At 45.1% G+C, this 16,011-nt stretch overlaps 2 protein-coding genes across 13 annotated transcripts in view; one reads left to right on the top strand and one right to left on the bottom strand.

The window, feature by feature from the left end:
• IFT81 (intraflagellar transport 81) overlaps positions 1-16,011 on the top strand; it is a 181,983-nt gene that overhangs the window by 44,412 nt on the left and 121,560 nt on the right. The window lies entirely within an intron of this gene.
• P2RX7 (purinergic receptor P2X 7) overlaps positions 1-16,011 on the bottom strand; it is a 47,161-nt gene that overhangs the window by 22,404 nt on the left and 8,746 nt on the right. For 2 of the 5 annotated variants that reach the window (XM_078061018.1, XM_078061019.1), the window contains exons 2-8: positions 10,686-10,815; positions 9,031-9,199; positions 7,805-7,873; positions 6,565-6,637; positions 5,399-5,495; positions 1,945-2,025; positions 1,186-1,315 (exon numbers count right to left, since the gene is read on the bottom strand). In XM_078061018.1, the coding sequence (XP_077917144.1) occupies positions 1,186-1,315; positions 1,945-2,025; positions 5,399-5,495; positions 6,565-6,637; positions 7,805-7,873; positions 9,031-9,087 (507 nt within the window). In that variant the 5' untranslated portion in view covers positions 9,088-9,199; positions 10,686-10,815. Of the gene's footprint in view, positions 1-1,185; positions 1,316-1,944; positions 2,026-5,398; positions 5,496-6,564; positions 6,638-7,804; positions 7,874-9,030; positions 9,200-10,685; positions 10,816-12,324; positions 12,632-16,011 lie in introns of those variants that run through there. The other 3 variants (XM_036085122.2, XM_036085123.2, XM_078061017.1) reach the window with 2 other exon arrangements.

The raw sequence follows: 16,011 nt of genomic DNA, 5'->3' as shown, positions 1-16,011 counted from the left end.
TGAGCTGAAATCAAGAGTCCGACGCTTAACCAACTGAGCCACCCACGTGCCCTGAAATTGTCATTTTAAAGGTAGTAGTAAGGGAAAGCTTCACTGAGCTTATATTTGAGCAAATATTGGAAGAAGGTGAGGGAGACAGCTAATGCTATGTCTGGGGCAAGACTGTTCCAGGCAGAGGGGACAAGCAGAAGAAAACTCCCAAGGTGGGGTGCTCCCTCTTTAAAACAAACAAATAAATAAAATCTTTTAAAAAAGAAAGGAAAAGAAAACTCCTGAGGTATGAAAGTGCCTTGGGTGTACTAGAAAGTCCATTTCCCCTGGTGTCTTTACATGAGTTAATAATACATGGTTCTTTTTTTCGCTTAAGCCAGTTGAGTTTGGTTTCCTTTTGCCCCCAAAATGCTTTTTAATTTATTCTTTGCTTACATTATTTGAGTTGGATGTCCGTAAGGTGCAACTGGAAGAATCCTGACAAATCCAAGTGTGGTGGTCTGAATAATGACTCCCAAAGGTATTCCGAATCCCGGGTCCCAACCCTCGGAATCTTCGGATATATTATCTTATATGGCAAAAGAGACTGCAGATGTGATGAACTTAATGGGGAGATTATCTTGGATTATCCAAATGGGCCCTACATGTTTCCTTTTATAAATGCTCTCTCTGAAAAAGACCAGTATCTTTATAAGAGGGAGGCAGAGGGAGACTTGGCACAGAATAAGTCAATGTGACCACTGACGCAAGATGCTGTGCAGCTGGCTTCGAATCTGGGAGAAGGGGCTACAAGCTTCTAGCTCTAGAAGGTGGAAAAGGCCAGGAAATGGATTCTCCTGTGGGGCCTCTGGAGGGTTCGTGGCCCCAGTGGTATCTTGATTTTGGTCCAGTGAAACTGATTTTGGACTTCTGACTCAAGGACTCCAGACCTCTGGCGTGTTGTTTTAAGCCACTGAGATCGTGGTGGGTTGTTACAGCAGTCTCAGGAACTACTGCTCCAGGGATGTGACTCACAGGGTTGTTGTTGGATTCGATGGAGTAAAAATGCAGGGAAAGGCCTTGGCACCAACCAGGGATTTACTGAATGCTCAATAAAGGGAGCCCTATAACTAAGATCCAGGGGCCTGGCCTCTTGGCTATTTGACATCTTCCACCCCCCGAATCACACCCTCGCCATCCAAAGACACCACCAACCTGAATTGCCACATCTGAAAAATTATCTCCTGTTTCTTGGAAGATATCTCCTAGTCGGAAAATAGGACACTGTGGACTCTGAGTCTTGTGAAAGGTGCAGGTGATGTTTACACCTGGCAAGATGTTTCTCCTGCACACAACGAGAAACAAACAAACAAACGTGTTTTTGAAAACTGAGACCCGTCTCTTTCATGGCAATGAGCCAGTTGGTAGCTGGGTTCCATGAGGGGCCCCGGGGATCCTCAGCCCCTGGGATACACACCCTTGTGTAGTCCCCTCCCATCCTGTGCTGGGTTGGTCTGTGACCACTAGCATGTGGCAGAAGTGATGGTGTGTCACTTCCAAGCTTCAGTCATAAAAGCCTGTGACTTCCATCTTGTTTACTGTATTGTTGGCTTGCTGTCTGTCCCTCTCGGATCACTTGCCCTGGGGGAAGCCAGACACCATTCCTAAAGGACACTCAGGCAGTCCAAGGGGTGGTCCATATGGTGAGGAACTGAACCTCCTGCTGACAACTAGGTGAGTGAGCTTGGAAGAGGATTCTAGCCCCAGTCAAGCCAGAGATGACTGCAGTCCCCACTGACAGCCTGACTGCAACCTGAGAGACCCTGAATCAGAACCATCCAGCGAAGTCATTCCCACATTCCTTACCCACAGAAACTGTATGAGATAATAAACATGGGCTGTTAAGCTTCTAAATTTTGGCTAATGCATTACACAGCAGTAGATAGCTAACAGCTAGACATTCTGGGCACTTACGAGGTGTAGTTGTGGCCAGGGAAGTCAATGTTATTCTTGATGAGCACAGTGAAGTTTTCGGCACTGTTCAAGAGCGCGGGCCTGAGAGAGAGATTCGAAATGGGGATCAGTGGGGCAGTGGGATCACAGGCTTCTGGTTTCTAGCTCGGGTCATTGCAATGAGTGAAGAGAAATGTAGTCTAGTGGCAAAACCTTCCTAAAAATCTAAAAAAGAGTAAGAATTTCTCTCTTCCTGAGACCCCATGGCATTTACTATAACCCTTCTCACACTCTGATGTAATTGTATGTTCAGGTATGTGTGGTGATGTGCTGGTAAATGTTTAACATTTCTTTCCCCCAGTGGGGAAGAAAAGCTCTGATATATAGCATTTACTGATTACTGTGGTATAAGTACTCCCACCATGGCTGATCTCAAGCCATTAGTGGGTATCACTGAACTTGGAGTTGGGAAGGGATGAGCATAATTGGCTCAGAGTCAGTATAAACCAGCTCCAGCACACCTCTGTTTGTGTCTTTCCCAATAGACTTGGATTTTCCTTATCTTGGCATCCCCGGCCTTTAGCACAGGGCCACACATATAGTCAGCTCTATTAGTTATAGGTTGATAAGCTCTGAGGGGCATAAATTCTCCATGAGTGAGAGGAGCCCAAATCCTAGACTTTAGGAAGGTCCACCGACAACCCATAGATTCATTCATTTGACAAATATTTATTCTGCTGGGCATGGGGCTAGGCATTGGGAATATAGTGATGAACAAGGCAGTCAAGGTTTTTGTCCTTATGTAGTTGACAGTCTGCTGAAGATGGAGAGAATTGGCTGTGGGTAAAGAGATACAGCTGCTACCTTATTGTTGGCAGGCCGAGTGGGTGGCAGGTATATATAATGGGAGTACACCAGAAAAGGATGGAGGTATTTGGAAGGGGGCACCAAGATGATCTACTTTTTATTCCAAAATTGCCAGAGCCCAGCTTTGCCTCTATTTAGGATATAACTATAGAGAACACTATAGTTTTTGCCTGCCCAGCATCCATTCCCCCTCTGTTAGAACCACCTCAGTTTTCTCCCTTTGGGATAGCTAGGTCTCTTCCACTCTCAGCCCAGAGGGTTGGGTGGGGAGGAGTCCATCTCCTGCCCATCCTTACAGCTCCCAGGTTGGGCAAGTGACCCAGAGCTGGCTAAACAGAATAACCCAGTCCTCTTGGCTATAGTGATTGGTTCATAGATTGTTATACGACTTAGGCCAATGAAAACATTCTAGGGTTTTTGTAGGAAATACTGGAAAAAGAAAAACTCATTTTTCTTTAGGATTGCTAGTAGTAAAGACAGTGTAAACCCGGAGTTCCCTGGACCACAGTGTGAGGAAAACCAAAATGGAAGAAAGAATAACTGGGGTGGGGGTGAGGGTGGGGGTGGGGGTTGGAAAAGACAGAAAGAAAAAGAATCTTAATGACATCATTTTTATTTGAAGCCTGGATCAAACCTTTCCTGATAGTGCTTCTGGACTCCTCATTTACAGGAATTAAAAAAAATGGTAACATTGTCTTTTTTCCTGAAGCCAGTTTAAGTTGTATTTCTGACATTTGCATAAAAAATCTTATTTATAACAAATGCCTATGACATGCCAGACTGTTTACCTTTAGAACATCCTAAATCCCATGCTTCCTGGGCAACATTCTAAGAATAAGAGGACTTGAAACTTGAAGGATCAAAGTCCTTTATTCCTCTCTTATGACACGCTTAACTTTCTGCCTTGAATTATAGTTCTCTGTGCACATGTCTTACCTCTGATTAGCCTGCAAGAGGCTTGAGACCTGCTCGCTATCTGGGTCTGCTTGTATTTTTAGCACAGTCTCTTGTGCATAGTTACATGTAAAATTAATATCTAATACCTCCTATGTGGTATCGGATGTGTTGACTGAATGATTAAATGAATCATTTTAGTAATCCCTTTGCATAAAATATGAGGAAACTGAAGTTCAGGGGGTTGCTTGCCCAAGGTCATGTAGAATTGCAGTCCAAGGACCTGCACATTGGAGATGCCCAGTATTTATCTGATGAATAAGTTAGCAACTGAAAACTACAGGTAATCAAGAGGACTCTTTCCTGGAACCAGGGACTACTTGAGTGTTAGCCGATAGCTCACTCAAGCCCTGGGCAATTCTTTCCGTGAAAAAGAAACTTCTCTGACCTAGAAATAAACCTGGGTGGTACCATTAATGATTGAGGGCTGGACAGGCTGACCCTGCCGAGCGCTTCCCACCCTGACATGGGAAACCTTTGCCTGGACCTTCTAAAAAGTCAGCTTGGGGCAATCTTCTCTTTGCCCCAAAGATGCTGATGGTGTGGTTTTGAGCCACATTCATCTAGAGCTGTGTTCTCCCGTATAGTATCCCCTAGGCATGTGTGGCTATTAAAGTTGAATTTAAATTAAATTAAAAATTCAGTTGCTCAGTTGTAGTAGCCACATTTTAAAGTGCCCAATGGCCACTGTACCTAGTGGCTACCATATTGGACAATGCAGGTACAGAACATTTTCATCATTGCAGAAAGATCCATTGGACAGTGCTGGTCTAGAACCACCACACTTCTAGGGGGAGATCATTTTTGGGTGTGTGTCTATGCGCACGTGTGTGTGTGCGCGCATGTGCGCGTGTGTGCATTATTCAGCACTTACTATAAACTAGGCATGGGGCTCACTTTGCTTGTGAGGTAACAAGTATTATCTCATTTAATTCTCAAAACAGCCCACGAGGTGGGGCCAACTATTATCCTCATTTTACAAATAAGGAAAATGAAGCTCAGAGAGGTTAAGCCGCTTGCTCAAGGTCACACAGTGAGGAAGTGTTAGAGTCAGAATTTGAATCCAGATCTCTCTATTCTTCTGCTGAAATGTACCAATCCCTGTGATTTCTGAGATTTAACATCAAGTTCTGCTTTCTGGGCCTGTCATTGTGTATTAAAGAGAAGAATCAATATAGGGGATCAACAAATCTGTATGTCACTGTGACCACTTAATTTAAGAAAACTTCTCTTCTCTCCCTCCCTCGCTCCCTCTTTTCCCCTCCTTCCTCTCCCCTTCCTTTCCCTTCCCCTTTCTTCCTTTTTCCTTTCCTCACTCCCTTCCTGCCACCTTCCCATCCTTAATCGCTCAGTATGGACACCAACCAGTCAGAATGGGACCTGCTGTAGTGCTAGAGAAGGGCTCCAGAGACGCTCTGTAAGGTGCTGGGACAGCCAGGGGCCCAGGGGCACCCAAGGGTGCTCAGGGTAGTAGTTATATACCAGCCCGTATAGAATTATTGCAATATTTTAACAATTAGCATGGCCTTCTCAGAGACCACTGGTGTGCCTGGGACGGAGGGGGAGAGAGGGAGGACTTTTCAGGACTTTTCATCTGCTCACTGGTCAGGGCCATCCCATCTCCGCCCCCCCCCCCCCCCCCACCGCAGCTCACCGGGGGGCCTCTTCCACCTCCTCGATGGGACACCAGGCGGAGACTTCACAGGTCTTCAGCCTCTCTTTATACACTACACACCTTCCGGTCTGGATCCCTGGTGGGAGGGTGCGGGTGGGGTCAAGAGGCCAGAGAAGCACAGGTGTGAAAACGGTGGGTGCGTCATGAACTCAACCCAAGCAAGAGACTATTTATTTATGCTTTTCAACCCAAGCAGTTTCAGTTTCCACGAAACCCCATTCGAACCACAAACTTACATAAGGCAACCCAAGCAAGGAACACATCGGATGGTAAGCTTTTTTAAAAAAAAAGATTCAGAGAGAAGACAGAGAGACCATGGATGCTGTTGGTTTATTTTGGTTTCTTTGCAAGAAAAATGCTGAGAGAAGAGCTGAGCAGGGTGTGTTCTCTCGCCTGGCACACCTGGACCAGAACATGGCTTCTAAGTGGCACTGGAGGGCACTGGAGTCCCTTAGGGGTGTACAGCACGGACCAGGGATGTGCAAAGCCACAGAATGAACATGACACATCTTCCTGGAGCGTTAGTGTCACTAACAGATTCCCGAGGGGGCAAGTTAAATAGTAAGTCATGTTTGAATGGTCTCTATACCAACTCAAACACACACGTCTTATGGTACAGAATGTAACATCCGTAGGCCTTTTTTGTGTATGTGTGTGTGTTATAACCACTGATGGTTTTATCTTTTTTGTGGTCATTTTTTTTTTTAATTGTCACGTGCGTCTTTAAGTTAAAAGAAGAGATACAGAAATTCTGTAGGTTAATAATGGTACCGTCCCCAGGAGCCCTAGGGCTACAGTTCATACTCCTCAACCTTTGGGGAAATTCGAGGGGGAAAGCTCAGCATACACAGATGACACTGTGGGGCATTGATTTTCCTGTCAATGAGAGCCCTGAAGATGCTTATTCTGGGGGTTTTCAGGAGCTGCCCTCACTGGGGAATTAGATCACATTGCTAGTCAGTAGCTAATCCTCTGGGGACAGAGCAGAGGCATGGGACAGACACAGGCTCTCCCACGGCCTGGTGAGGGTGGAAGAAGGCAGCTGAGAGCCAGAGGCTAAAGATTTGAACTTTAGGGCATTGTGAACGTCACCAAGATACCAGACCACCCACCCCCCAGGATCCCCGAAAAGAAACAGAACATACCTTTGCTCTGCGGGTCCATCCGTCCCTTTTTACAACCCCTGTCAGAGGAACAGATCGTCCTTCGGGTGGGAAACTGCAGGGAGAAGGACAGGATAGTGGGGAGTAAGCAATGTGTGTCTCTTTTTTTTTTTTTTTTTAAGATTTTTATTTATTTATTGAGAGAGAGAGAGAGAGAGCATGAGAGAGGAGGGTCAGAGGGAGAAGCAGACTCCCTGCCGAGCAAGGAGCCTGATGCGGGACTCGATCCCGGGACTCCAGGATCATGACCTGAGCCGAAGGCAGTCGCTTAACCAACTGAGCCACCCAGGCGCCCCAATGTGTGTCTCTTAAGATACAGAAATGCAAATGCCTCTGTCCACACCAAAACTTGTACACAAATGTTCACAGCAGCACCATTCACAGTAGCCAAAAAGTAGAAACAACCCGAATATTCATCAGGACAAACAAAGCGTAGCGCATTCATACAATGGATATGATTTGGCCATAAAAAGGAAGGAAGCACCGACACCTGCTACAACACTGATGACCTTTCAAAACGTGATTCCGAGTGAAAGCAGCCAGCCCCAAAATGCCACATATCGTATGATCTCAGTGATACGAAATACCCAGAATAGGCAAATCCACAGAGACAGAAAGTAGATCAGTGCTTGCCAGAGGCTGAGGGAAGGGGGGAATGGGGAGTGACTGCTCATGGGTATAGGACTTCTTTTTGGGGTGATGAAAATGTCCTAGAATTAGGTAGTGGGGTAGTGGTACAACATTGTGAAAATACGAAAACCCACTCATTTCTCCACTTTAAAATGGAGGACTTTATGGCATATGAGTTATATGTCAATAAAAAATAAAAATAAAACTCTAAAAAGCAGATGCCAAGGTAGCCAGGTACCACTTTCAGGGAAGGGCCCCCGGGCTGGAGAGCAGAACTGGGCAAAGCCACAAGCACGAAGGCTCAGCAGGAAATGGGAAGGAAGGGGTGCCAGCCAGCAGTTTTTCCTGGCTTCAGAAAATGAGGTCAGCTAGGCCTCCGGCCTGAGGACAGAAGAAGGAAAAGAGATATGCAATGACTAGTTTAGGCCCATTTGACTTTCTGTGCTCTAGGGAGCAGGTTTAACGGCCGGTCTTAGGGGAACCAGAGTCTGACCGTAGTGTGAAAATGGCCTCTGCCCATCATCTTCCTCTGACCTGTGCCCCCTCCAGCAACTCTTCTCACCCGCCCGACCACTCCAGGTCCCCTCCTTACGTCAGGACATAACCCCTGCTGTTGGCCTTCTGTCTTGAGAAAGTTTGTCATCACGAAGAAGGAGTTCCCCTGCAGAGAAAGAGGAGAGGAGGCAAATGCCAGGCCTTGGAGAGCAGAGCTACTTAATCATAATCATCCAGCCTGCTCAGTGCCTGGGGGCGAACCTTCCACCTTTCTAAACTACACTCTAGAAATCAGGTCTGGGAGAAACTTGGACTGTGCTGAGGGCTTAATATCAAAGCTGGATGTGCCGCCCTGCTGAGCTAAAGGAGAGCAAAGGGACATTCAAACTGATTGAGTATTCATTTTCCATTCCAGCCTCAAAAGCAGCCTTGTCATTTTTTGGACACAATAAAATCCCATTAAATTGAAACTTAAGAGACCTGGGGAGTGGGGGTGGGGCGGTGGGGTGTTGGCTTCATCAGAACGCTGTTCAGATTATCCAGGATTTTAATTAAAGGGCAAAAGGCAGCCCACAACCCAGGAAATAGCTGGAGATCTTACTGAACCAGCTCCCCCCCGCCCCATAGAAACAAACAGATAGTGGCCTGGGTTTTATGGTTTTGCAAAGTACCCCAGCTCCCAGAGGCTGCAAAAGTGTCCCTTTGTCCCTCCAGCCTCCCTATCTGTTCTTTGGTGTTCTCATTCCTACTTTGAGTCTCCTTTTTGACTATTCTACTTTTACTTCCTCTTCTCGCAAATTTAAGCAGTCACATAGCCTCTCCCTGTGATCCACACCCTTCCTGTCTTTGTCATCTCTTTCCTTTCCCTTGTGTAAAAATGTATCTGAGTGAGTGTTTTTTTTCTGGAGACATTTTTGTTGATAAAACTCCACACAAACAATTTAGAAGGGCCAGTCCTGTCCAGGAAGGAAGTTCTTTGTCCTTCTGGATCTAGGCAGACCTTGCTGACTTGATGGCCCTGCTTCTACAAAGCTGTGTATATGTCAAGTTGTGAGTGAATCAAACCGTGCTTTAAATGCACCAGATCACACTGCTATTTTGAGAAACCCCGTAGGACTCGATAAAGCAAAGAATCATCTTTGAGCTGCTGGATTTGACCCAATTTTGCAATTTTTAGGTTTTCTCAGTTGGGATTTTCACAGAGCTTTTTAAAATAGGGCCAGTGTTTTTCTGACATGAGGCTCAGGGTCCCAGGGGAGGGAGGCAGGGCACTGGTGACAGCGACCAGGGAGGAGTCCCTGGGAGTTGCCGACAAGAGCTCACCTGCAAGGGGAAGGTGTAATCTGCAGTGTCAAAGACCCCAGACACCGTCTTCTTCATTCCATTCTCCAAGATCTCCGCCTTCACCTCTGCTATCCCTTTCACCTTGGTGTGCACGGAACTGATAAGAGGCTCTTTCTTTTGGTACCGCTTGTCACTGATCAAAGCAACGCTAAATGGCAGACACAGAAAAGCATAAGTGGTTTTCTCAACGGAGGCACAGTGTAGTGGTGTTGGATGCAGGTTCCAAAGGCTCCCTCCATTCACATGCTGGCTTTTCTGGGTGACTTTGGGCAGCCTACCTACCTGCCTTCTCTGTGACTCATTTTCCTTATCTGTAAAGTGGGAAGAATCGTCGTACCTACCTCAGAGGTGGTTGTGAGGATGAAATGAGGTATGTGTGCAAACTCCTCAGCATCATATCTGGCACGCTATGAGCTCTCACCACGTGATGGAAATGATTGCCCCCAATGTCAGTCTCCAAAATTGCCTAATATAGACCCTGACTTACAGGGCAACTTCTCAAATACCAGAGTCCAGCTCCAGATTGGTCCACCTGTTTTGTCCTGGGGCTGAGCAACACATCAACGCCTAAGGATGTGTCAAGCAGGTCAGCCACCTATTTTCCAGAAACATCCACCTGGTTTATAATTAATATTGATAATAGCAGCTGCCCTTTATCGAGCACTTAGTACATGCCAAGTGCTCTTCATGCGTCATCTGTTTAATCTTCACAGCAATAGGAGATGGTTACTGTTATCATCGCTTTTATAGATGAGAAAATGGGCTGAGAGGTAAAGGAAATTGCCCAAGATAACACAGATCGTCAGTGGCAGAACTGAGGTCCTCAGTTGGTCTACCGTCTAGCCCAGAACCAGACCTCTTAGCCCTATATGCCACAGTATGATGTAAAGTTTAAAGAAATCCAAAACAGCATTCTACATTCAAACAAATGCCTGTCCACGCGTGCTCATAGCAGCACTATTCATAATAGCCTAAAGACGGACACAGCCCACATATTCAGCAGTAGACAAATAGATAATAAAATGTGGTCTACCTGTGTGATGAAATATTATTCAGCTATAAAAAGGAATAAAGTACTGAGACATGCTATACTGTGTAGGAACCTCGAAAACATTATGCGAAGGAAAAGAAGACAAATACAAAAGGTCACATGTTGTATGATTCTATTTATGTGAAATAATCCAGAATAGGTAAATCCATAGCAACAGAGAGTTGACTGATGGGTGCCCGGGGCTGGGGAGCTAGAGTGACTATGAACGCGTGTGGTTTCCCTTTGGAGTGGTGAAAATGTTTTGGAACTAGATAGAGGTGGTGGATATACAACAATGTATTATTAAATGCCACTGATTTGATCACTTTACAATGGTTATTTCATGTGATATGAATCTCACCCCAATAAAAAAGGAAAAAATGTTTTTTAGCTATAGACGTATGTTGTAGAAATATAAAAACAAACACAGAATGACAAATACCAAATTCAGGATGGTGTTTATAAGAGGAGAGGAAAGAGAGTGGGATCCAGGTGGGGTCTGCAGGGAGCTAAAACTGGATTAATAATATTTTATTTCTTAAATTGGATGGTGGTACATGGGTGTTTACTATATTATTGTCAATATATTTTAGTATTTATATACCATTCATTAAAAGAGAAAGTTCACCAGGGGTGCCTGGCCGGCTCAGTTGGTGGAGTGTGTGCAGTTCTGGATCTTGGGGTTGTGAGTTCGAGCCCCATGTTGGGTGTAGAGATTACCCAAAAATAAAATCCTAAGGAAAATAAAAGAAAAAAGAAATCTCATCAAGAAGGACTTTGGAGCTAGAGATCCAGATTTTAGGTCCAATCAGCATATATGAGAAGGAGCTATGACATACAGTTCCATAGACAAATATAATACTTGTTCGACAGCGTATTTCAGCCTAGCGTAACAATGTGAACATGGTCTGTGCAGTGTTTCCATGTCAGACATGGCGACATTCTCCCAGAATAACACTGGGTTAGTTTGGCCCACCATTTGGGAAGCTCGATTTGAATCTGTCATATTCATTTCAGGCACACAACATATTATAGATCAGCTGTAACAGAATCCAACCCTCTCATAAGTCAGAAAACTTGTCTTTGTATGATAATGAACCTATCATACAAGAGCTGCATCAAAGGAAAAAAAGAGGAAAAGAGTTGATGGTATCCTGCCCTAACGACTGTCCCTAAGACTCAGACAAGCCATGTCACCTCTGGCCATTGGTGTAGTCCCTGAACAAGGGGACAGCTGCCTGGCTCTCTGATCCCTGTGAACTTTCAGCTCGAAGAAGCTACAATTCTGTGCATGCTGAAGACCAAAAACCCACTGGTCCCTCTGGTGCATGGGCAGGAAGGAGCTGGGGGCTTACTGATGCCTTGTAGGATGGGGAGAAAGAGATGGTGGGATGGAAAGCTGCTGAGCCTGGGGAGGTCGGAAGAGGACTAATGTGAGGGGAAGTGGGCACTCACAGGCAGGTCTGGCCTCAGAGGGGGGCTGCAGAGGGATGGGGAGGAGCGAAGGACAGAGAATGAGCTCAGCTGTGGAGCTCTGAGGCTTGCACACAGCACCGACTCAACAGGTGTAGATGAAGGTGCCCACCATGAAGAGGACCTGCACACTCTGAATATGAAGGGCTTTCTCTTATTGGCACCTCAGGGGGCCCCGGACCCATGCCAGCATGGTGAGAGAGCCCTCAAAGGGCCTCAGGCCGGGAAGCACAGCTCAGCAAAGCCTGACCCTCCCTCACAGCGCCTGGGCTCACTGAGTAAAGGTAACTCTAAATCGAAAGGATGGGATCTGAAAGTGAACCACCCTCAAATCTGGGTAACTGACACTTACCTCAAGGCCAACATTTTCTTGGTGCCTAAAGGAACTGTGGGCCCTGGACACTGTCCTCTGTACCTCATGGAGAAGTTGAGCCCACAGCCTCTGCTTTCTGTATTTATAACCCCAAGAGAAGAATCCAATTATTTCCATCCCTGCCCCACTCAGCAGTGGGGTGAGGTCCGCAAGGGGCCAAGGACAGCAAGAGATGCACTGAGAAGAAAGTGGAGGGGAGCCTGCACCCCCAAGGCAAGTTAGTACCGATTGTATTAGTTTTCCATTGCTCCTGTAACAAATTACCACAAACGTAGTGTCTTCATGCAAATTTATTCTCTTAGTTCTGGGGGCCAGATACCTAAAATTGGTCTTATGGGGCTGAAATCAAGGTGGCTCCCGGAGGGCTGGAGGCTCCACGAGAGAATCTGTTCCTTACCTTTTCCAGCTTCTAGAAGCTGTCTTGGCATTCCTGGGCTCCCAGCCACGTCACTCCAACCTCAGCTCCCATTGTCATATCTTCTTTTTCTAACTTTGACCCTCTTGCTTCCCTCTTTTGAGGACTCTTGTGATTACATTGGGGACACTCAGATAATCAAGAATAATCTCCCCATCTCAAGACCTTGAACTCAATCACATCTGCAAAGTTCCTTTTGCCCATACAGATTCATAGGTCCTGGGGATTGGGAGTGGAAATCTTTTGTGGGCCATTATTCAGCCTACCCCAATATAGTTGGCCTGTTCTAGCTTTATAAGAGCCCCCCCCCCCCCAGGCTTCACCCTACCCCACCTTTTCCTGAGCTAGAGTGAAGGAGTTTCAGTTCCTTATTACCCACGGCTTAACTAAGACATCATCTTCACTTCAATTTCCTTTGGCTATTGCATTTCTTTTCCATCAGCCAACGCTTCTGGAAAACCCGTCCTTATAATGCTTCCCAAATGCTCTCTCTCATTCAAAGAACTTGTATTCCAGAATACAATACTTTCTACACATTCAACTACATGGAGAACAGAGAGTGAATCTTAATCTATTAGTTAAAGTTTATCAACTAGAGGAAAAATAATAGATACATGTAAAATCCTGACCTTGAACTAAAAAACTCAGTTATGCCAGTACAAAAAGAGCCCACCCAAGGTGGCAGAAGTTTTTGTTAGAGGCCCGAAATTTTTAGATAATCCTGAGCCCACATGAACCAACATTATGTTATATCTTCCAGAAGAAAACAAAACGACAAAACAAACAAGTAGTGTTATCTTAAGCTTCAGTGAAAGAAGTAGAATATTTCACTCTTGGGTGGTGGTAAGACAATGGCCTATGGCCACATTAGGCAGCCCTGTGTTTGGGTTTTATGAGCCACATTTTTCAAGAAAACCCCTTTAATTGTTGTAAAAGTGTAAATTTCACAGAACTGCACAAAGAATATGAAGAGCTTCTAACATTCTCCCTCCCAGAGGTTACTGCTGTTGAAACAGAGTATCTTCCAGGTATCTCTTTTTTTTTTTTTTTTTTTAAGATTTTATTTATTTATTTGACAGAGAGAGACAGCGAGAGAGGGAACACAAGCAGGGGGAGTGGGAGAGGGAGAAGCGGGCTTCCCGCGGAGAAGGGAGCCCGATGTGGGGCTCGATCCCAGGATCCCGGGATCATGACCTGAGCTGAAGGCAGACGCTTAACGACTGAGCCACCCAGGCGCCCCTTCCAGGTATCTCTTTATGCCCACACCTTGACACCCAAACATGGCCACACTCTACATGCTTTATGTAACTTGCTGTTTTTACTCAATAATATATTATTAAATCTTTCCACAACAGTAGTGATAAACATTATGATAAAGATAGATCTATGATATGGAATGACTTTTAATGGTTACAGAGCATTCTAGTGTTTAGATTGGAACATATGAAATTGCTCATTTTTTAGACCAAAGGAGTAGATATTGGCAATTCCATATAGTTCAACCTAAGAGGCGAGTTGTGCTAATTTGCCCCCTGTCTCTTCCTGGTGGATATTTAACTAGAAGTTTTGCTCAGTTTTTCCAATTGTAAACATTTTTTTGGTAACCCTGATATAGCTCTTACTGTGTGCCAAGCACTCTTTTAAGCATATGTTAATAATATATATTAACTCTTTCATTTCTCACCTCTCCCAAAACAGCCCTGTAAGGAAGGTCCTGGTATTATCCCCACCTTATATCTGAGCAAACTGTGGTACAGACAAAGCGAGCCTACGTTCACATAGTGCTATGGACTGAATGTTTGTGACTCCTTAAAATTCAAATGTTGAAACCTAACCCCTAGTGTGATGGCGTTAGGAGGTGAGGCCTTCGGGAAGTAATTAGGTCATGAGGGCTGAAGGGATTAATGCCCTTATAAAAGAGTTTCCAGAAACTCCTTGCCCCTTCTATGTGAGGGCACAGCAAAACAATGGCTGTCTATGAACCAGGAAGTGCATACTCACCTTATCTGCCAGCACCTTGATCTTAGAATTCCCAGCCTCCAGAACTGTGAAAAGCACATTTCTGTTGTTTATAAGCCATTCCATCTGTGGTATTTTGTTATAGTGGCCCCAACAGACTAAGACACAGAGTAACAACACTGGCCCCACAGCTTATGCTCTTTTGGATGCTATTATAAATGCAATTATTTTCTTAATTTCCTTTTTTAATTTCCTCTTGCTGGTGTACAGAAACACAACTGATTTTTTTTTTTTTTTTTAAAGATTTTATTTATTTATTTGACAAAGAGAGACACAGGGAACACAAGCAGGGGGAGTGGGAGAGGGAGAAGCAGGCTTCCCGCAGAGCAGGGAGCCCGATGTGGGGCTCGATCCCAGGACCCTGGGATCATGACCTGAGCCGAAGGCAGACGCTTAACGACTGAGCCACCCAGACGCCCCGAAACACAACTGATTTTTATGTGTTGATCTTGTACCTCAAAACTTTAATGAATTGGTTTATTAACTTTAATTGCTTTTTGTGACTTCTTTTGGATTCTCCATATATAGGATCATATTATCTGAGTGGTGTTTTACTTCTTCCTTTCCAATTTGGATGGCTTGTATTTCTTTTTCTTGCCTAATTGCTCTGGCTAGAACTTCCATTACAATGTTGAATAGCAGCAGTGAAAACAGGCATCCTTGTCTTGTTCTTGATTTTCGGGGGGTAAACGTTCAGTCTTTCACCATGGAGGCTCAGTCTGTTCTCTTCAGCACTATGCTTCATTGCCTCTCCTCCCTCCTCTCTCATGTCGCCAGGCATGTACTTGCAAAAGAATCTTTTCACACCAAAGATAAATTTCACACCCTAAGATACATTTCTGTGTTAAAGGATGTATACATCTCATATTTCAATTCATTTTGCCAAACCACAAAAAGTTGAGCCATTTCATGCTTCCACCAGCAAAGCAAGAGTGCATGCACCACTTTTAAGAGAGCCTTGACAAAACAAGAGTGTGGTTGTGTGGGCTTGGCTGAGATAGTAAAGGAAAAATGCAGTAGCAGGTTACAGCCATTTGAAGAGTGTCAACTACAAGAGAGATCACAGGGCAGAACTCTGACTAAAGGGTAGAATACAGGGAGACTGATTTGGGCTCAGTGTAAGGAAGAAATGTCTAATGGTTAGTCCCAGAAAAGAATAAGCTTTCTTTGTGGTTGCTAGTTGGTGACAGATGATGATGATGATGATGGTGGTGGTGGTGGTGATTTTCATTTATCTCATCATCTCCCTTTCTCTGATCTCCTTTTCATCTACATTCCGACATCATTTCCCACCTTAAAAATAAACCCTCTCCTGACCCCACATTCTTCTCCTACCACCACCACTCAGTGCCTCTCTTCTCCTTTGTAGCCAAGTCCCTTGAAAGAGTGAGTCACCACATCCCTTTCTGCATCTCCATTCACTCCTCCACCCACTCCAGTCTGGCTCCCTCTCCACCACTTCTCTAAAGCCTCTCTTGCCAAGTAAACAGCAACGTCATCCTTGCTACATCTGATAGACATACTACAGATCTGATCTTCATAAAACTCTCAGCAGCATTTGACCCCAATGACCATGCAACCCTTTCCCCTTCTTCCCTTAGCTTCCTGGAACCCACATTCTCCTGACTTTCTTTGGATCTTCATGGCCAC

The sequence above is a fragment of the Halichoerus grypus genome, chromosome 13, assembly GCF_964656455.1.
Source record: "Halichoerus grypus chromosome 13, mHalGry1.hap1.1, whole genome shotgun sequence".
In the NCBI taxonomy this organism is placed as follows: Eukaryota; Metazoa; Chordata; class Mammalia; order Carnivora; family Phocidae; genus Halichoerus; species Halichoerus grypus.
The sequence above is the reverse complement of the archived record's forward strand: the minus strand, read 5'-3'. Positions and strand labels throughout refer to the sequence as shown.